Source organism: Mastigoproctus giganteus, chromosome 3 (assembly GCF_048544385.1).
Source record: "Mastigoproctus giganteus isolate SK-2022 chromosome 3, ASM4854438v1, whole genome shotgun sequence".
Classification (NCBI taxonomy): Eukaryota; Metazoa; Arthropoda; class Arachnida; order Uropygi; family Thelyphonidae; genus Mastigoproctus; species Mastigoproctus giganteus.
The window spans coordinates 181,110,872-181,131,042 of record NC_143577.1 but is presented as its reverse complement, the minus strand read 5'-3'; the positions used below and the strand labels follow the sequence as shown (position 1 = coordinate 181,131,042).

Below are 20,171 nucleotides of genomic sequence, written 5' to 3'. Positions count from 1 at the left end.
CCCCTCAGATTCTTAACCTGAGCAAGTGAAAGTATCCCGTCAGCATTGAGCCTACTCAAACCATTCAAGGCTTTATACATCTCAATCTGATCACCTTGCAGGTGCCTAGTCAGCAGACATTGTAATTTGCAGAACTTTATCCGTTCTTTGTAACCACACCCCTTTTTCCTTTTGCCAGTCTTGTTGCCCTTCTCTGTACTCATTCTAGCAACTCTACATCCTTCCTAAAAGGAGGCCTCCAGACCTGTATACAGTACTCAAGGTATCTTCAAACAGGCCTTTGGGGCTGGGAATTTCCATACTATAATAATTCAGGCGCAATATAGCCGAAGTTGCTTTTGCGCCATTAAACCCCAAACAACAACTATAATAATTAATGATAAACACCAGCCAAGATTAAACTGAAAATTTACTATGCAATGAAATAATATACAATGATGCAAATAAAAATAAAACACTGATTAGATTATAGTTAAATATAATTTAAAATATAGTTAAAAGCAATAAAATTAATTAAAATAAACTAGGTTAAAAGCGATAAAACAATGAAACCTGGAGCTTTCGGAGAACTGCCGTCTCCTTCTTCAGCAGCATACTACTAGTGCTAAGACACATCCTTAAGTAGCTGGTCCATGGCACTCATGCACGTGATCATCAGACACATGATCTACATTCTCCATGCGCGTATCGGAAATGGAAGTGGCTCGGGAGCGTGTCAAACAGAAACGGTCATCCCTTCTGAGGACAACTGCCTCAAACAGGGGGTGTAAACGGATCCCCCGTCCCTATTAATAGTATTGTGACTGGATGAACCGATTCACAAGCTCTCGAGCCACTTGTGTTCCCAAAATCCATGGGCGCGGTCAGTAATGACCGCGTCTTCAGGGGAGATCCGATGCTGCTTTTCCCAGAAATGCTCTGCCACAGCAGACCTCGCATAGTTAGCAGTCTTGATAGCGGTCGTGTGTTCCCCAAGACGGTCCTTTAAACGTCGCCCCGTTTCCCCCACATAACACTCCTCACAATCCGGGCACTTAATCTCGTAGACCACATTGCTAGTATGGTCCTGGGCTACGGGATCTTTAACTTGGGATATCACTGTGTGCAACCTCCGACCCGGAAGTTGCACACAGCGAGTCTGGCACTCCCGCAATGTCCGTACAATACGTTCTGAAAGGCCCGGATAATAAGGAATGTATGCAGTAGCCACAGGGGCAGGCGACTCCCTACGATTGGACTCAACCCTATGAATATATTTGTCCAAGACCCTCTGGGGGTATCCACATTTCCTGAGGTCTGCCGTGACTTTGCAAATTTCTATTTTCTTTTCTTCAGGGGTACTACAGTGGGTCCCCACCCTATTCAACAATGCCCTGGCTACACTGTTCTTATGATGACAAGCCTGTGCTGAGCTATAATGAACAAATTGGCCACGGCACATAGGCTATCTAGAGATCGTTGTTTTTAATCTAGATCCATCTCTGCTCACCAAGACATCCAGAAACGGGAGGGACCCAGCTTCTTCCACCTCAGAGGTAAATTGTATAAATGTGGAAAAGCTGTTGAGCAAATTGAGCACCTCATCTTCCTTTCCCTTTTTTAAAATAGTGAAGGTATCGTCCACATATCTCCTCCACTTGCGCATGGGGAAATTCAACTGATGAAAAACCCTAGTTTCCAGTTTTCAACTGATGAAAAAAAAAAACCCCAGTTTTTTTTTTTCATCAGTTGAATTTCCCCATGCGCAAGTGGAGGAGATATGTGGACGATACCTTCACTATTTTAAAAAAGGGAAAGGAAGATGAGGTGCTCAATTTGCTCAACAGCTTTTCCACATTTATACAATTTAGGTATCGTCCACATATCTCCTCCACTTGCGCATGGGGAAATTCAACTGATGAAAAACCCTAGTTTCCAGTTTTCAACTGATGAAAAAAAAAAACCCCAGTTTTTTTTTTTCATCAGTTGAATTTCCCCATGCGCAAGTGGAGGAGATATGTGGACGATACCTTCACTATTTTAAAAAAGGGAAAGGAAGATGAGGTGCTCAATTTGCTCAACAGCTTTTCCACATTTATACAATTTACCTCTGAGGTGGAAGAAGCTGGGTCCCTCCCGTTTCTGGATGTCTTGGTGAGCAGAGATGGATCTAGATTAAAAACAACGATCTCTAGAAAGCCTATGTGCCGTGGCCAATTTGTTCATTATAGCTCAGCACAGGCTTGTCATCATAAGAACAGTGTAGCCAGGGCATTGTTGAATAGGGTGGGGACCCACTGTAGTACCCCTGAAGAAAAAAAAATAGAAATTTGCAAAGTCACGGCAGACCTCAGGAAATGTGGATACCCCCAGAGGGTCTTGGACAAATATATTCATAGGGTTGAGTCCAATCTTAGGGAGTCGCCTGCCCCTGTAGCTACTGCATACATTCCTTACTATCCGGGCCTTTCAGAACGTATTGTACGGGCATTGCGGGAGTGCCAGACTCGCTGTGTGCAACTTCCGGGTCGGAGGTTGCACACAGTGATATCCCAAGTTAAAGATCCCGTAGCCCAGGACCATACTAGCAATGTGGTCTACGAGATTAAGTGCCCGGATTGTGAGGAGTGTTATGTGGGGGAAACGAGGCGACGTTTAAAGGACCGTCTGGGGGAACACACGACCGCTATCAAGACTGCTAACTATGCGAGGTCTGCTGTGGCAGAGCATTTCTGGGAAAAGCAGCATCGGATCTCCCCTGAAGACGCAGTCATTACTGACCGCGCCCATGGATTTTGGGAACGCAAGTGGCTCGAGAGCTTGCGAATCGGTTCATCCAGTCACAATACTATTAATAGGGACAGGGGGATCCGTTTACACCCCCTGTTTGAGGCAGTTGTCCTCAGAAGGGATGACCGTTTCTGTTTGACACACTCCCGAGCCACTTCCATTTCCGATACGCGCATGGAGAATGTAGATCATGTGTCTGATGATCACGTGCATGAGTGCCATGGACTGGCTACTTAAGGATGTGTCTTAGCAATAGTAGTATGCTGCTGAAGAAGGAGACGGCAGTTCTCCGAAAGCTCCAGGTTTCATTGTTTTATCGCTTTTAACCTAGTTTATTTTAATTAATTTTATTGCTTTTAACTATATTTTAAATTATATTTAACTATAATCTAATCAGTGTTTTATTTTTATTTGCATCATTGTATATTATTTCATTGCATAGTAAATTTTCAGTTTAATCTTGGCTGGTGTTTATCATTAATTATTATAGTATAGTACTCAAGGTGTGGCCTGATCATTGCCTTATACAAAGGAATAATCACCTCCATGTCTCTGATAGCAAATTTCCTATATATCATTGACCTGCTCTGGCAGCCCATCTTCACTACTCAGAGAACTTCATATCTGACTGTACAATTACCCCCTAGGTATTTTTCATTCTCCACCTCCCTGAGTGTAGTGGTACGTTGGTACGTTTCTCTTGGGTTACTGCTACCCATATGAAGTATTTTGCATTTGTCAAAGTTAAACTTCAGTTGCTACTTCTCAGCCCATCTGCCTAACTTTTCTAGATACTGTTGCAGTAGCAAACTGTCTTTATTGTCATTAACAACCCTACCAAGCTTTGTATCATCTGCAAACTTGGACATTAAGCCCGATATACCTTCATCGATATCATTGATAAATACACAAAACAATGGGTCAGCACCGAACCCTGGGGAACTCCACTAATAACATTAGTCCACGTAGAGCAGTGTTCATTACTATTACTACTCTCTGCCATCTTCCATTCAACTATCCCTCTATCCATTGGTCAGCCAAAACTTCTGTTCCCCTTTGTGAATTGGAACAGAAGTTAAACTTCTGTTCTCCCTTTATGAATTGGGAAAACATTTGCATATCTGCAGTCCATGGGGACCTCCCCAGACTTTAAGGATGCTCCAATAATTTTGGCTAAGGGTTTGCTTCTCTTGCTGCCTCCTTCAGTATAACTGGATAGATTCCATCTACCCCAGATGCCTTTTTTATGTTTAACTTCAACAATTTCTCCTCCACTTTGCTTTCAGTTATTACAAAATCATTTAACTCTAACAGGGATGTAGAGTTTGATAAACTTCTGGCATTCTCCTCCTTGAATAATTCCTCATGTGTGAACGTAGATGCAAAATACTCACTCAGTTTATAAGCTACTTGAGCAGGATCATCAACAGTCAAACGATCTGTGCTAAGTGGACCAGTCGGATTCATCCCTTCCTTCTAGAGTTTACGTAAGTAAAGAACTCTTCACTGTTTTTCTTTGCATCCTTCGCCAAAGATTTCTCGTAATGTGCTTTTGCCTGCCTAACCTCCTTTGTGACTTGCTTACAGACTAGCTTATATCTGCCATAGGCTTCTGTGTCACCTGATAATTTATATGCATCCCATGCATTTCTCTTCTCTGCCACGTGCCTCACTAATTTAACCGGCATCCATTTAGGCCTGAACCTTGAATAGTATTTCTTAGTTGGTATGAAAAGCCTAGTAGCCTGCAATAGTAAGTTCCTGAAGGCTTCCCATTTAGAATTCACCTTTGGTAACATCATCAGTTGATCCCACTGTATAGAATTTAAAAACTATCTGAGGCCACTGTAGTCACCTTTATCTTTGATGGTAGTTACATCTTTAAGTCACATCAGTACAATGTGATCACTGTTGCCTAGTAGTTCCTATATTCAAATGCAAATTCTTTATGCATGAATAATCACTGCTGATAATCAGATCAAGAGTATGACTCCCTCTTGTTGCCCCTCGTATGTGCTGCTGTAGAAAACAATCCTCCAATAAATCCACACAAGTCTTGCTAGCATGCGAGTGACCAATCCACAAATTCCAGTTAATATCTGGAAAGTTAAAATCCACCATTTCAAGACGTTCTGATTTACTGGCGCACTCTATTTCTCTGATCAACTGTTCGTTGTACTTATCAGAGTCATTAGGCCTATAACACACTCCTACTTTTATTTTTTCTTTCCCAGTGTTCGTCACCCCAAACTGGTTCAACATTGCACTGCCCTCCCATGTCAACTGGATGCAGTTCCTTTCCTTTTATGTGTTTCTTAACTAACAGCATAATCTATCCTACCTTCCTACCCTGTCTATCCATCCTGTACACACTGTACTCCCCAAATTCCAATTCTGCACTGCTTTATTTGTGTGACACCATGTCTCTGATATCCCAACAATATCTGCCTTTTATGCCTTGATCAGCACTTCAAATTCATCAAATTTATTTACCATACTTCTAGCATTGGTGTACATGCAAGTATACATGCACTTTTTCTTACCTTTAGTTACCCTAACACAGCCCATGTATTTATTTGTTCCAGGATGACTCTAAACAGCTCTTGAAATCCCCAGCAGCTTGCTCTCTAGGCTGCTGCTCATTACATATATAGAAGCAGTGCAGGAATCACTTTTGCCTCTGCCTGAGGCTACTGTTAACACTGACTCGATAGCATCAGCAAATATTCTTGTACCCTTTCTGTTTAAGTGTATCTCATCTCTGTAGAAGCAGTCTTTCGTGTTAGCAAGCACACACACACACACCACGCTGAAAAAAATTCTACATTGTGAGCCTTGCACAATCTCTCCAGGTCCAAATTGATTGACAAGGCTCTCATCATATACTCCCTTCTATCGTTTCTGGGCAGAATTGCAGACACTTTCAAATTTGACCCTAACTTGTGACTTTTTTTCAGTTTTGACCTGTACTTGTTAAATAAATCTGAAGATATCTCACTCTTAAAGTCATTAGTGCTAACATGTACAACAGTATCACCTTTTTGTGCCCTTAAAAGATGATATCTGCACTACAGTGTCATCGACTTTCACCTGGCAGACATACCTTGGTCCTGTTCCACCTATCCTTTTTTGCATAATATATTCCCTGTCTCCTTGACAATAGAGTCACCAACAATAAGTACTTCCTGTGGGACCAGCGCATTCTGTCTCGGAGATTGCCACTGTGTTGTCTGATGCACAGGAGTGAGATCTGGCATTGAGTTGGGCAGCTGAGAGCTTGATGGGCCCTCATATTAATTTCTTTGAGGGCATCTGCCATACACTCAAACTCTCATAGACACCCATCAGAATGCTGAGTTAGTGTCTAATTTCTTCACAGTATCTGCACCTAGCACACACAATGACATCCTCCTTGGCTAGATCATGTTCCGTTCTAGACAGTTCTGCAAACATTTCACATTTTGCACATTTTTTTTGGACTGTGATTTGTTGGAGAATCGCATCCTTAGGTTCACCCGTGAACCATAGTACTACCACTATTTTGTGGTCGTTGCTTCGCTGCTCTAGTCTGGGTCATGATTCTGTTTAAACATAATTTAATTATCAATGAAATTTAATAAGATTAATACATTTTACTGATTAATTGATAATACTATACTAACATATTTCTAATATGGTGCTATGTATTTTGCTATTTAGTTTTACATTATACCTTACGATATGAAGTTCAGAATTTACATTACGCTATTCCATATTGTATAACAATGGCGCCAAGTTAGGAACACTAAGATCTACAGACACTAAGTATTAACTTTCAAAATCACTATCTAAATTCAAATAAACCAAGGAACTTGACTAGGATTATAAAGCTACATATAGAAAATTTAGTATAACAATTAAGTCAATAAAACGACTAAATACAGCCACTCCCTGATTAACGTAAGGGTTGCGTTCTGTGGAATGCTATGTAAGTCGAATTTTACATGAGTGCAGAATTTGATAGAAGCAAAAAAAGAAATGTTCGACGAACATGTAAATAGAATTATTCAATTTTTTTATTTCCTGCACTGGAAAAATTACAAAAGTGTACAAAATTACAAAAATTTCAAAATTATAAAATTACAAAAAGATAGAGGAGACAGCTATAATGTCAGCAAGTTTTATCTTTCGAGCGTCGTTGCCAGAATTAACTCTCCAGCTGATAAGCATGCCACTTTGGAAGTTGAGATTTAGAAGGAGTTTTTTCTAACATATCACAAAATTTCTCTGTAGCTGCAGAATTGGCACTGGCGACGTCACCGCATACTTTAATGTTTTTGAAACCAGCATGATGCTTGAACCTATTAAACCACCTGTTGCTTGCCATGAACTTGGCTTGGGGTTTGCCATACTTATCGTTATCTTCATAAATACTTCTTGCTTGAATGGCCATTAAATTCAGGGGCACTTGTTTCTGAATCTGATTTTCCATCCATATTATTAATAGCTTTTCCATCTTCGATATAGCACCTGAACACTGTTTTGTGATCACTGTTGGGGTGGACTGGCCCCAGTGTGAAATACATTGATCCTTTAACATGTTCTTTTATTACGCACAGTGTCCCTTAAAATAGCATTCACTGTTGAAGCAGTGAGACCTAATTCCGTGCAATAGATGGCAAACTTAGTACTGCTTCGTGCTTCTTAATTAATCACCTTCATTTCTAAATCAATTTTGTTTCGTTTCCTAGCACTGCCAGCACTTGCACTTTCCATTGGTCGCTTTCCCTTCATCATTGTAATAAGTAAATAAGAATAAAGAGAAGATTCTGAAAATTTGTTTTGTTTTTTTATATGATTGAAGATTTCAGTGAAAGGGGGAACACATTTCACCATAATAACATAAAAACCCTGCACACTTCCAGTTATCGGAATTATTGCAAATGAAATAAGATCAAGTTTACTGCCCATTTATAACAGATTACTCTAACAGAAAAGCCCAATAAACTGGAAAGTGCAAGTTGTTTTATGGTAGTGACCTCAAGAAATCTGGTTTTAGAAAAATATCGCAAAGGCGTTCAAAATTGATTCTTATCAATTATGATAATGATGAAAGGGTAGTGCAATTTCCATTATAAAAATTACATTTTAGAGAGATTAATAGCTTAGTTATATAGCGAAATTTTCAACTTCTGAGGTCTTGGAACGAATTACCAAAAAAACAATGTTATTGGGTTCACATTATGATATTTTCATGATACCTCCATTTATTCCTACAGGATGCAAAATACATTTCCACGATTTTTTTAAGTTTGCACCAGCTGGTAAATCTTACGTAAAGTTTAATTTCCGTAAATAGAGTATTAATGTAAGTCGGCGAGTGGCTGTACATATAAAAACTTAGAATGTTCGCTGGAGCTACAAAAATCTTGGCCAACATGATAATAACCTCATACCCAGATGTATTCTTGTCTCCCCCCCTGTTCTATTTAAGTGTATACAGCCCCTGTAAAAACACCCTTTCCTCTTAAGCACAGACCATGTTGAAAAAAATTCTACCGCATGTGCCTTGCCAAGGCCAAACTGATTTACAAGTCATCATGTACTCCCTCCTGACATGTCTGGGCAGAATTGCAGACACTTTCAAATTTATTCCTCACTTGTAACATTTTCTCAGCTTTGCCCAGTACCTGTTAAGCATTTCCTCACAGCTCCTACTCTTAATATCATTAGTACCAACATGTAGAACAATATCAAATTTTTTGCCCTTACAAGATGATAGCTGTTACAATGCCATCAACTTTAGCCCCTGGCAGACACACCCTGATCCTGTTCCATGTAATCTTTTTACACAGTGTATTTCCCTGACACCCCTTGTGAGACTTCAGATCTCTGCTACCGAGGATGTTGTGTTGTCTGTTGCTCAAGGCCGACCGGGCTAGCCGAGTGGGTAAAGTACCTGCCCGGCAACCCAAAGGTCGCGGGTTCGATTCCCGCCTCGGGCTTGGATCAAAGTACTGCAAAAACCTTGGGAGGTGCAATATGGCCACAGAAGCCGATGCGCCAACAACTACCAAATCAAAAAAAAAAAAAAAAAAATCTGTTGCTCAAGCGTGGGTTCTAGCATTGAGCTGAGCAAATGGGTGCTTGTTGGGCCTTTCTCTTTAATTCCTTCAAGGGAATCAACCCTGTTCTTCAAGTTTTCTTATAAGCCCATCATGCTGAATTCGTGCTTAACCTTCTCATGATCTTTGCAAAAGAGACAACAAACAGAACACATTACAAAACCCAGATTCATTAGAGAACTGGAGTTGGCAGTTCTTATAAATCGGAGACATGATTCAGATCTATCTCCTTGAAACTAAGAGATAAGAGTATAATATAGCATAACACATGAGTTATACTGTGACTGTTTTAAGTTACATTATTTATTAGTAATACATTTACTTTATGATATCGTATTTATATTGCTATATATTTATAGTTTAAGGACTTAATAAAATACTTATAAGTATACTCCTGCATGATTATATAGAAGACTCCTAAATTGCATTTATATCATTCTATATATATATATAAGCTGAATTAAAGTAGGATATTTGCCAGTAGCATGGCAAACCAGTAGAGTGAAAAAGAACTTAGCAAAATAAAATAACATAACAATAACAGAAAAATATATGGGGGGGGGGGAAGAAACATTCCTAAAATAATTTTCTAAATTATTTTAGGAATTTTGCTTCAACACTACCCTCTTCTTCTTTATCTCCACTAATGTTAGCTTTCCTACTGTTTTTTCTTATTTATTTTAATATATATTTTTATTAATTTCTATCTCTCTATTTAATTTTTGGATTAATTGAATTATATATACATATACACCTGATAGAATAATCAGGTAAACACAAGTAACAATTCTACTGCTAATTTTAACAAAAATCTATTTTAAAGTACAGGTGACCCCCGCTTAAAGCTGATAAATCGTTCTGGAAAAACAGAGCGCTAAGTGAATCCGCGTTAAGCGAGTGCAGCATTCCCATAAGGTAACATATGTATTTGTGAGTTGCGGTTGGTGCCATAGGATATTTCCTAAACAATAATAAACAGTAGTGAAAAGATGCACAAATATCGGTCAAAATATTTAATATTCAAATATTTGTACATAAAAAATATTCTGCATTACATACGTATATAATTATGTGGTAACTACTTACGTATCAAAATTAAACTTAAAATTCCAATTAAAATCATGAATTTAATTGATCTAAATTGATTTAATTTAATTGATGAATTTAATCACGAAAAATGTGTCGATTTTGGGTTGAACTTTGGCCCTCTTCCAAATAACCTAAAAGGGGTATTAATTTTAAATCTCCCGCAGCGTTACCATCCAAGAAAGTCAACCGATCCTTCGCCGCTTTGAAACCTGGCATGTTTTTTCTTCTTTCAATATGAAACTTCTTTTAGGCATTCGTTTCCACAAAAGTCCTGCTTCATCTATGTTAAAAACTTGTTGAGAAGTATAACACATAATACCCCTCTTCAATAATTTTAACAAGTTCTTTTTTGAAAGTTTCGGCTCCTTGATCTGCACTTTCGGCTTCTCCTTGGATTTTAAATATATTCAACCAACCCTTACTAGTTTTAAATGGTTCCAATTTTTTTTTTTTTTTTTTTTTTTTGTAGGTGAGTTTTCTTCAGATTATCATATAGGCTAATCTCTCTCTCTCTCTTTTATATTATTATTATTTTTTTTTTATAATATTTAACTTAACTGAATTCTGCATTGGATATTATCTTCAATAAAATTAGTTAATCTTTCCATTTCAATCCTAACAGCCGGCCTAGCCCTAGTTGCTTGCAGTGGAACAGCTATCTTTACCACTGCTAAAATTAATTCTTTATTTTTTTTTTATAATTGTTCTTACAATTAAACTTGCAAGTCTAAATTATGGCACACATCCGCTTGTCTTTGACCAGAATCGATTCCCTTCAAAACGTCTAATTTAATTTTCAAATTCAGTCTTTTTCTTACATTTATAGTCTTCATACTGCACCCAGACGTTGTTGCTTTTCATTCTTATCCACCATTAACTCTTCAAAAATGTAACTGCGTTGGTTGCATTAATTACGATACAATGTTCGAGTAAACTGTCCATTACGCACAATGTCTAATACTGTACGGAGTGGTGACTAGACTTCGGATAAATGCATATAACACAAATATTACAAGCAATATACTTGATCATTTTTTAAAATGTTGATCTCGGAACTACGTAACAAGTCACTGTACTGCAATTAAATTAGCGTGCGAGAAAATTTCACTGAGCGTGGGAAACGTTTTAACCGTATTTTTATATTCATTTTCAAGCTATCGACTCCATCAAATGAAATGATTTCGTTAAATATTGACGAAATCGTTTCATTTCATTGACCAAAAATGTAATCTGTAAAAGAGCATTATAGTCAGATATGGGTTATAATATAAGAACAGCGTTATAGCAAATCAGCGTAAAGCAAACCGCGTTATAACGGGGGCCTGCTGTAATAAAAAAAAAAAAGTCAACTTTAGCAGTTCTCAGACAGCAATCTGTTCACCATAATTGTGATTTCACCTTTTTATGAGCAGGAGAGACATTTTCACATTTCCAATCTGTTAAGATCTCCCCTGAATTCAAGGATGCTCTCTCATAATAATGGCCAAAGGCCTTTTTTGCTGCTTGGCTGAATGTGAATTTCTGCACATCTATTGCACAACCATCTGCTTTTCCAATTTAAATTTATGCCCCTCTTGTATGATTCATCTGAACAAAAGGTAATGATGCCATCAACATTTAGTTTACTTAAACCTTTTGAAGTCTTATACACTTAAATTAGGTCATCAATAAGAATATCCTTTTGTGCCCCAAACTAATCTTTTTACTCTTCTCTGCTACACTTTCCAACAGATCTGTCCTTAACCAGTATACGGTATTCTGGATTTAGCTAGCCTGACCATTGCCTTTTACAATGGGATAGTTACCTTTGTCCCTGCTGGCAAAATTCTTGTATATCATTCACAGAACTCCATGTGCAGAACCCCTAGCAGCTTGTTTGCACTGCTCAGAGAATTTCAAGTCAAAATGTACAATTGTTATCCCTAAATATTTACATGCTCTACTATTTTGAGTTTACCACTCAAGTAACCCTCAAAATATAATTCTATCCCTCTCTGAGAGGTAGAGAGAGAGAGAGAGAGAAAATCTGTCCCTGTTATGTTTGTTTGTTATTTGGTTTTTTTAGGAGCATTAGCAACTAAGGCCATATTGCTCCGGGAATATGCGGTAGTCATTCCCTGACCTTTCCGCATCCTCCGTATTTGGTGGTGACGGGCTCGAACCCCGGTCTAATCAAGAAGCGTGTGCTACGCACTGCTGCTCCTTCCCACCTGGCTACGGAGGCGCCCAATCTGTCCCTCTGAGAAGTAATTGGCCCAACACTGACTTATCACATTAGTCCAAGGTGAGTAATGACAATTTATACAATTGGATATGTGATAGTATCAAGGCTTTACTTTCAAATATCAAACTTATTCTTTGCATCCAGTTCCTTTGTAACAACTTCATAGTAGCCAATCAGGTTGATGAGCCATGATCTCCCTTTAAGAAACACATACTGTGTTTGCCTTATTGCTCCACTCCTATCAAGATGATCTTGTATTACTTCTTTAACTATTGATTCCATTATATTCCTTGGAACAGAAATCAAACTTACAGGTGTGCATTACCCACTTCACCCTTTTAACCACCATTCTGAATAGGATACATTTGAACATCTCCAATCTACAAGTATTCCTCCTGAATCAAAGGATTCTCTCATTATTATGGCTGATTTAAATGCCACTTTTTTTTGCAACTTTTTTTAATATAACTGGATAGATTCCATCAGTCTGAGATGCTTTGTTCACTTTTAGCTGCACAGCTTCTCTTCTACCTTCCTTTCCATTACTGTAAAGTCGTTTAACTTTTAATCCATATTAGATAAACTTCTGTTAGCCCTATCTCTGAAAACTTCATGTGTGAAGGTAGATGTAAAATACTTATTCAGTTTGTCAGTAACCTATAGAGGATCATCAGTACTTTCCTTTCCTTCTTGTTAACATACTGAAAGAATTCCTTGCTTCTTTTCATTGCATTCTTAATGAAAGATTTCTCATCTGTCTTAGCTTCCTTATCCCTTGCCTCTTAAATAACTTCATTACAGATCAGTTTATACTTACTGTAGGACCCTTGTATCCCCTGATATTTATTTTGATCTTAACCTCGAACAGTATCTTATAGCTAGTATAAAGCACTTAGTACCTCTATATTTACCTATCTGAACACTCCCATATGTCATTTACATTTTTCAGTGGAACTAAATTACACTGACATACTGTGTCTACTGGTAGTTTTGCTATGCTACTTAACTGAAAAGCCTAACTATTTCCACCATTCTGTTATGTCTGCCTTTTCTGTACACATTATAATCAGCATATTCTGCATCCTCAACATCAGAGTGACACCGTGACTTAACCATTACTTCAACTTCATCAGATTTATTTACTCTACACCTAGCATTACTGTACAGGCTAGTAAATGTGTGCCTGTTTGCGTTTTTAATAACTCTTACACAGCCCATGTAATACTTTCCCTCTGCTTTTCAGGCTACTGCATATCAAAATAAAAACAATGCAATAATCAATTTCACCTCTGCCTGTAGTTGCTATTAAACTGTTGGTCTGTGTATCCCCCAAATTAAGTTTTCTGACCCACCTAACCTGCTTCAATAGCATCAGCAAACATTCTTGTACCCATTCTATTGAAGTTTATTGCATCCCTGGCTTTTCTCGGCGTTTCTGGCTTTGCATCCTGCTCATTACACTGCTCAACAAGGTTTTGCTAACATGGGTGAAAGTAAGCATTTTTTCTTAATTTGTATGTGCTGATTACAAATATGACAGTAAAAAGTTTCTTTCACATCACTTTTTTCAGAAAAATGCAAAAACAATAAAAAACTTAAAATAGCTTTAAAATCAATGAAATTGTCCAACATCGCACTCTGTACCTTTACCAGTCAAATTTATTGTAACAAAAAAGACATCTGTATTGTTTAATGGTATACTAATACCTCTTTTTGGTTTTATGGCCCTGAAGAGTTGCCGCTCTGATTTATATTGCTATAATCCTTATTATGCAGTTGCACATTTGGACCCTGTTGTCTTTCACAGTGGCTGGGTGCCTTTGTGAAAGACAACTTGTCTACAAGCTGGCTTTAGCCCTTAAATATACAGGGTGTTTCAGTTAAACGTTTCAGAACTTCTAAGAGGGGCAGGGTACATCCTGACAACTCGAAATCATATAGCATTGTGGGGTCGGAAATGCTTTCCTGAAGCGGTGTTGTACACAGAAGCACCATAAAGAAAAGAGACCGTAAGTGAGAAATCGTTTTAATAATACATGAAAAGAAGCAAAAGGTACATGGATTAAAGTAAGTGTTCGAAGTTTCTTCCACGGGCTACAATGCACGCCTCACATCTCCGACGCATGGACATCCGAACATTCTGGAATACTCCAGGCGAATTTCGAATTTCTTCGGCAGCTACTGCGATTCTTGCAACCAGCTCCTCAGCATTGTCAACAGGAGTGTCATAAACTAGCGATTTCTATGACCCCAGAAATAAAAATCAAGACATGATAGGTCGGGTGACCGAGCAGGCCAACGCACGGGACCACCACGTCCGATCCACTGTTGACCAAATGTGACATCCAGGTAGTTACGAACATCTCCGCTATAATGGGCAGGGTTGGAACCACATTGTCTGTTGCGTCGATGCAGAAATCTGTTCATCTCTCAAAAGTTGTGGCAATACTTGCTGCAGAAAGATCAAGTAGATAGGTCCGGTTAGACGACACGGTAACAGGTAAGGTCCGATGAGGTGATCTCCCATAATACCGGCCCATTCATTGACCGAAAATCGAATCTGTGCTGCACGACGTCGCACGACGACTTCTGTGTACAATACCGCTTCAGGAAAGCATTTCCGACCCCACATTGCTATATGATTTCGAGTTGTCAGGATGTACCCTACCCCTCTTAGAAGTTCTGAAACGTTTAACTGAAACAACCTGTATATTATTGGGGTTAGTTTCATTTTGTAAGATCTAGTGATGCTTTCCAGTTCCTTTTTTATCTTGTGAAATGGAGCAAAAACACAGTGCATGTGTTAATTTGCCAAACAGTTTTTGCTATGTTTGTGAAAATTTACAGTGAAGTTGCAATGTCGATCAATCACAGACAGGTGAAACAAGCTTATTTTTATTTTGGTTGTCACATGGGTGATCAGGATAAAAGGTGGGCATCGCATATGTACTTTATAACGTGCTATGTAAATCTGACAATGGATGAAAGGGAACAATTCTAAAATGCCTTTTGCTGTTCCGATGATCTGGAGAGAACCAACAAGTCACCTCGAAGATTGTTATTTCTGCCTCAGAAATACTAAGGAATTTTCAAGGAAAAGTAGAGTTAAAATAAAATACCCTAACCTTCTGTTAGCAATAAGACCAGTGCCACACACACACACACACCAAAACTTCCTAGTTGTGAAGAAATCACTATTTAGGAAGAAGAGCAAGAGTCACTAGAGCCCACACCTGCACCCTCAACATCTGCCAATCCTAGTTACAATCCTGAAAATGACAACCTCCCTCCCAAACATAATTGAGCAAAGTGAACTGAATGATTTGATTAGGGATTTAAATCTTTCAAAGCAACAGGCTGAGCGATTAGGATCTAAGCTGCAACAGTGGAATTTGCTGGAAAAAACCACGATAATTTCTGTGTTTAGAAATAGAAATAAAGTTTGCGGGTTATTATCAAATGGAAGATTCTCTTTGTGTTTGCAAAGATGTAAATGGATTGATGGATGAACTAGGGTTTGAACACAATCCCTAGTTCATCCATCAATCCCATAATAAGTGTTTATGGGATAGTCAAGCAGTAGAACGTCATTAGTCATTGTATTGTGAAGGAATGACCCATCAGAGAAGAATACGTTCCTAGGAAACTCAACATCAAATGCATGCCTTTAGTGAAACCTGAAATGGTGCTTCTCCTGCCTTTGCACATTGTTTCATCTCATGAAAAATTTTGTAAAAGCTCCAGACAAAAATAGTGAAGGTTTCGAGTACTTAAAGCCAGTTTCCAAAAATTAGTGATGCAAAGTTGAAGGAGGGTATATTCATAGGCCCCAAAAATTAGATGTCTTTTAAAGGATGAAATCTTTGAAACTAAAAATGCCACCGAATTAGCTGCTTGGAATCCTTCAGAGCTGTTTTTAGCTGGTTTTTAGGGGGGGGAAGTAGAGAACTATAAAGAGTTGATAGAAGAATTGTTGCATAACTACCAAAAGTTAGGGCGCCTCCGTAGCCAGGTGGGAAGGAGCAGCAGTGCGTAGCACACGCTTCTTGATTAGACCGGGATTCGAGCCCATCACCACCAAATACGGAGGATGCGAAAAGGTCAGGGAATGACCACGGCATATTCCCGGAGCAATATGGCCTTAGTTGCTAATGCTCCTAAAAACCAAATAACAAACAATAACAAACAAACCAAAAGTTAGGATGCCAAATTTCGCTGAAGATACACTTCCTACATTTGCACCTGCAATTTTATATTTGCCAGTGACGAGCAGGGGGAATGATTCCACCAAGATATCTACACTATGGAGCAAAGGTATCAAGGACAACGGGTGACTATTGCTGGTTTCTGATAAGGGAGGATCATTCTGCTCATAAGTGGAAAAAATAACTAAGTAGTAAGATTTCCTATTTTTGTCCCAACTTTTTTGGGTTAATTGCTTACTTAAATCCAAATAGGTGTTTATAAAGTTTAAATAATGTTATTTTTTATTCATTTGGAATGTTTACTGGCCGTCATTTCTATTTCAAGCCATTAATTTTCAAGAAAAGTAGTCAAGTACATTTAGATAAGTAAAAATTCACAATTTTTGTAAAAAAGAGCATGAATCCATAACATGAAAAAAACATGATGTGCTACGAACTTTCTACTGCTGTTTTCACTTTCAGCACTTGCAATTTAGTCAAAATCAGTTTATTTTGTTCATGTTATCGAAAAACATTTAAAATTGTTGGCTAGTGTTATAGACAGCTATGTGTTTCATGAATTCCCTGATTTAATTCCTTAGAGGGCGACATCCCTTTTCTTCAAGCACTTAAGTTCATCCAATAAAACATTAAACTTTTGCTTATCCTCACTTTCTCTATATCTAGCACAAAGGCGAGATATCGCCTGTGACATTTTGTGTGGCTGCAGTAAGGTCTACATAAAGTCTTTATTTTAGGAGAACTGCCATCATTGCACCACCCACCCCTTGCTAAGACATCCCCATTGCTCTCTGTGTCATATGTTTTGCTGTTCTAGTCCTATAACACTAAACCAGAATACTAAACTTCAAACAGAATACTACATGATATGCTAGTAAAATAGTAATAACACTACTCTATTCCCAGCTACTATAGCATCATATGTATATTATGTAAATTTTATAGAACACTACAATATTAATTTTATACCTACAAAAGTTTATTCACATCCCCTTCCTCTGAGAAGCATTCTCCACACTTTGAAAATCAATGCAGAAATCCATCCCTCTCTGAGAGGTATAGAATTATACTTTGGCCAGTGTCTATCGTAAAACTAGTATTTTGCCATAAACTGCACTTTTTTTGTGTGTATATATATACAGGCATACCTCGGTTAACATTACCTCTGATAACGAAGCTTCGATATAAAGAAGTCGGCAATTTCAAGCCCCATTTAACATTAAAAAAATATATATTCCAGTTTAATCACCTGAAATCTAAACAAACTGAAGAAATTACGGAAACCTTTGGGGCTTCTCGTGGTTGGTTCGAGAAATTTAAAAAACGGGCCAGGATTCAGAGTGTAAAATTAACAGGAGAAGCTGCAAAGTTTCCAGAAAAACTAAAGGAAATAATTGAACGTGAAAATTTTCCATTGGTGTTCAATGGTGATGAAAGCGGTTTGTTCTGGAAACGGCTACCACCAAAAAGCTTCATTTCTATTGAAGAAAAATCAGCTGCTGGGTTCAAAGCAGCCAAAGACCATTTAACGTTACTCTTTGGATCAAATGCCTCTGGCGATTATAAATTAAAACTGTTATTAGTTTACCATTCAGAAAATCCGAGGGCGTTAAAAGGTAACATAAAAATGAATTTACCTGTAATATGGAAAGCAAATAGAAAAGCGTGGGTTACCAAGGAGTTATTTACTGATTGGTTTGTTAACCACTTTTGTCTTGAAGTAAAACAGTATTGTCAAAAAAAAAAAAACAACTTTGAAGAAAAAGCTCTTTTGTTGTTAGACAATGCTCCGGGACATCCTACTGATCTTAACACGTTGGACACATGCATTCCTGTCAAAGTTTTTCTATTTAAGAATACTTAAATAGAAAAGAAAACAGTTTTCCCAGCCCGAGTAAAAGGGTTAGGGTTGGCGTAAGGAAGGGCATCCAGCCGTAAAAAAAATTCATGCCAAAACACTACAAACGCTGACCTCATATATAAAAATTGGAAAAAGGCGAGGACAAAAAAAAAGAAAACAGTTGGATCTGCGTCGAACATTAAGCAGTTTAACTGAACTAGAGGATAAAGAGGAAATGACAGTTAAAACTTTTTGGAAAAACTACACCATTAAAAATGCAATTGAAAACATTGATAGTTCTTGGAAAGAAGTCACTAAGAAATGCTTAGATGGAATTTGGCGCAAAATATGGCCAGAAGTTGTACTAGAAGAAGAAAATAACATCCAAGAAATTAGAAATGAAGTTATCCAGATGGCTCAATCAATAGGTTTCGAAAATGTCGATGAAGAGGATGTTAGAAATTTATTGAATGCAGAAGATGATGGTTTTTCAGTGGAAGATTTAGAAAACCTTGTTAGCAACGAAGACAAAGATAATGAAGATGAAGTTAAAGAAGTTCCTGCCGAAAAAGTGTTAACAACCAAAGATTTAAAAAGGTGCTTAAATGACATCGAAAATGTTTTAAATTTTTTTAGTGAAAATGATTCTGATTTAGGAAGAAGTGTTATTGTTAAGCGATCAGTGTCAAATGCAATAACTCCGTATAGGCAATTGTTAAATGAAAGAGAAAAAGAGCATAAACAATCAACTTTAGACTCTTATTTTAAAATGTGATTTCACTTTGTATGTAAGTTGACTGTTTATTTAATAAAACTTTTCTTTGTTCGAAAAAAAAAGCTTTTCATGTTCTTTATGTAGGAATGTATCCCTATTCTGGCCATAGTATTTTTACCTCTGAAAATGAAGTTTCGCTTAACGAAGTAATTTCGTGGAACGCATCCTATTCGTTATTCGAGGTATGCCTGTATATATATATATCTATCTGTCTTGCAACTATGATCACGGGTGATTCTTTATCTGGTGTAGCTATCTTTTATGTTTCTACTGTACAGTTCATTTTAAAAAAGTTAATTTTTTTCCCCCCAGAAAGAAAGTACCCCACTTTTTGAAAGTGTGCCAGAATTAATTTCGTATATTTGTGGTTCCATATGATTATTTTTAGTTTTTTATTTGAAAATGAAACCAAGATATGAATGAAATAATCATATATATATATATATATTTATAAATTTTAATACAGCTTGAGAACCCAGGGTCAGCCTCCTCAGGGAAGGTCATGGCATAGTTTGACAGCTATATCAAATGAATATTTAGTTTTATATGGAGGTTTTAGTCAACATAATGAGCCATTAAGTAAGTTGCAGTTTTTTTTTTTTTTTTCATATTTAATAAAGTACTTTACTGTATAGCAATAACAACACTTCTCACAGATGCCAAATTATTAGAAATGTATATTTGTTAACTATAAGAATATGCTTTTTTTGGCCTTGTTTTAAGAATTAATTAAAAATGTTATGATACTAATCAATACCAATCTTACAAAATAGAAACCTGTAATTTCATGCACTTTAAAAAATATATATATAGGCAAGGAATAAGCATATAAGTTATATTGAAACAAATCTGTATAATCTATTATGTAGCACAGAGCGAAATGGAAAGTAAAATAAAATAAATGACAGGTTTAATGTTAAATACAGGTACCGAACTATTTATCCGGCTTCCAGAAAACTGGCGGGCTTTTTTTTTTTTGACAACGTGCAGGCGCAGAATATAGCAAGTGTGAATCATAGCAATCATTCGCACATCAGTTTCAGTATGACAGCTGCTGTGTACACTTGTCTTTCCACATTTGTGATTATTTGTCCTAATTTATTATAATTTTCATTTAATACCATGTCTAAAAGGAAACATTTTGCACTCAGTACATCGAAGAAAG

General features: G+C 37.5%; 1 protein-coding gene across 2 annotated transcripts in view; it reads left to right on the top strand.

Annotated features, from left to right (window-relative positions):
* The window catches only part of LOC150088447 (kelch domain-containing protein 1-like), a 199,673-nt gene that overhangs the window by 150,762 nt on the left and 28,740 nt on the right, over window positions 1–20,171 (top strand). For both annotated transcript variants that reach the window (XM_090369510.1, XM_090369511.1), the window contains exon 7: window positions 19,473–19,585. In XM_090369510.1, coding sequence (XP_090225636.1) covers window positions 19,473–19,585 — 113 coding nt within the window. The remainder of the gene's footprint in view (window positions 1–19,472; window positions 19,586–20,171) is intronic.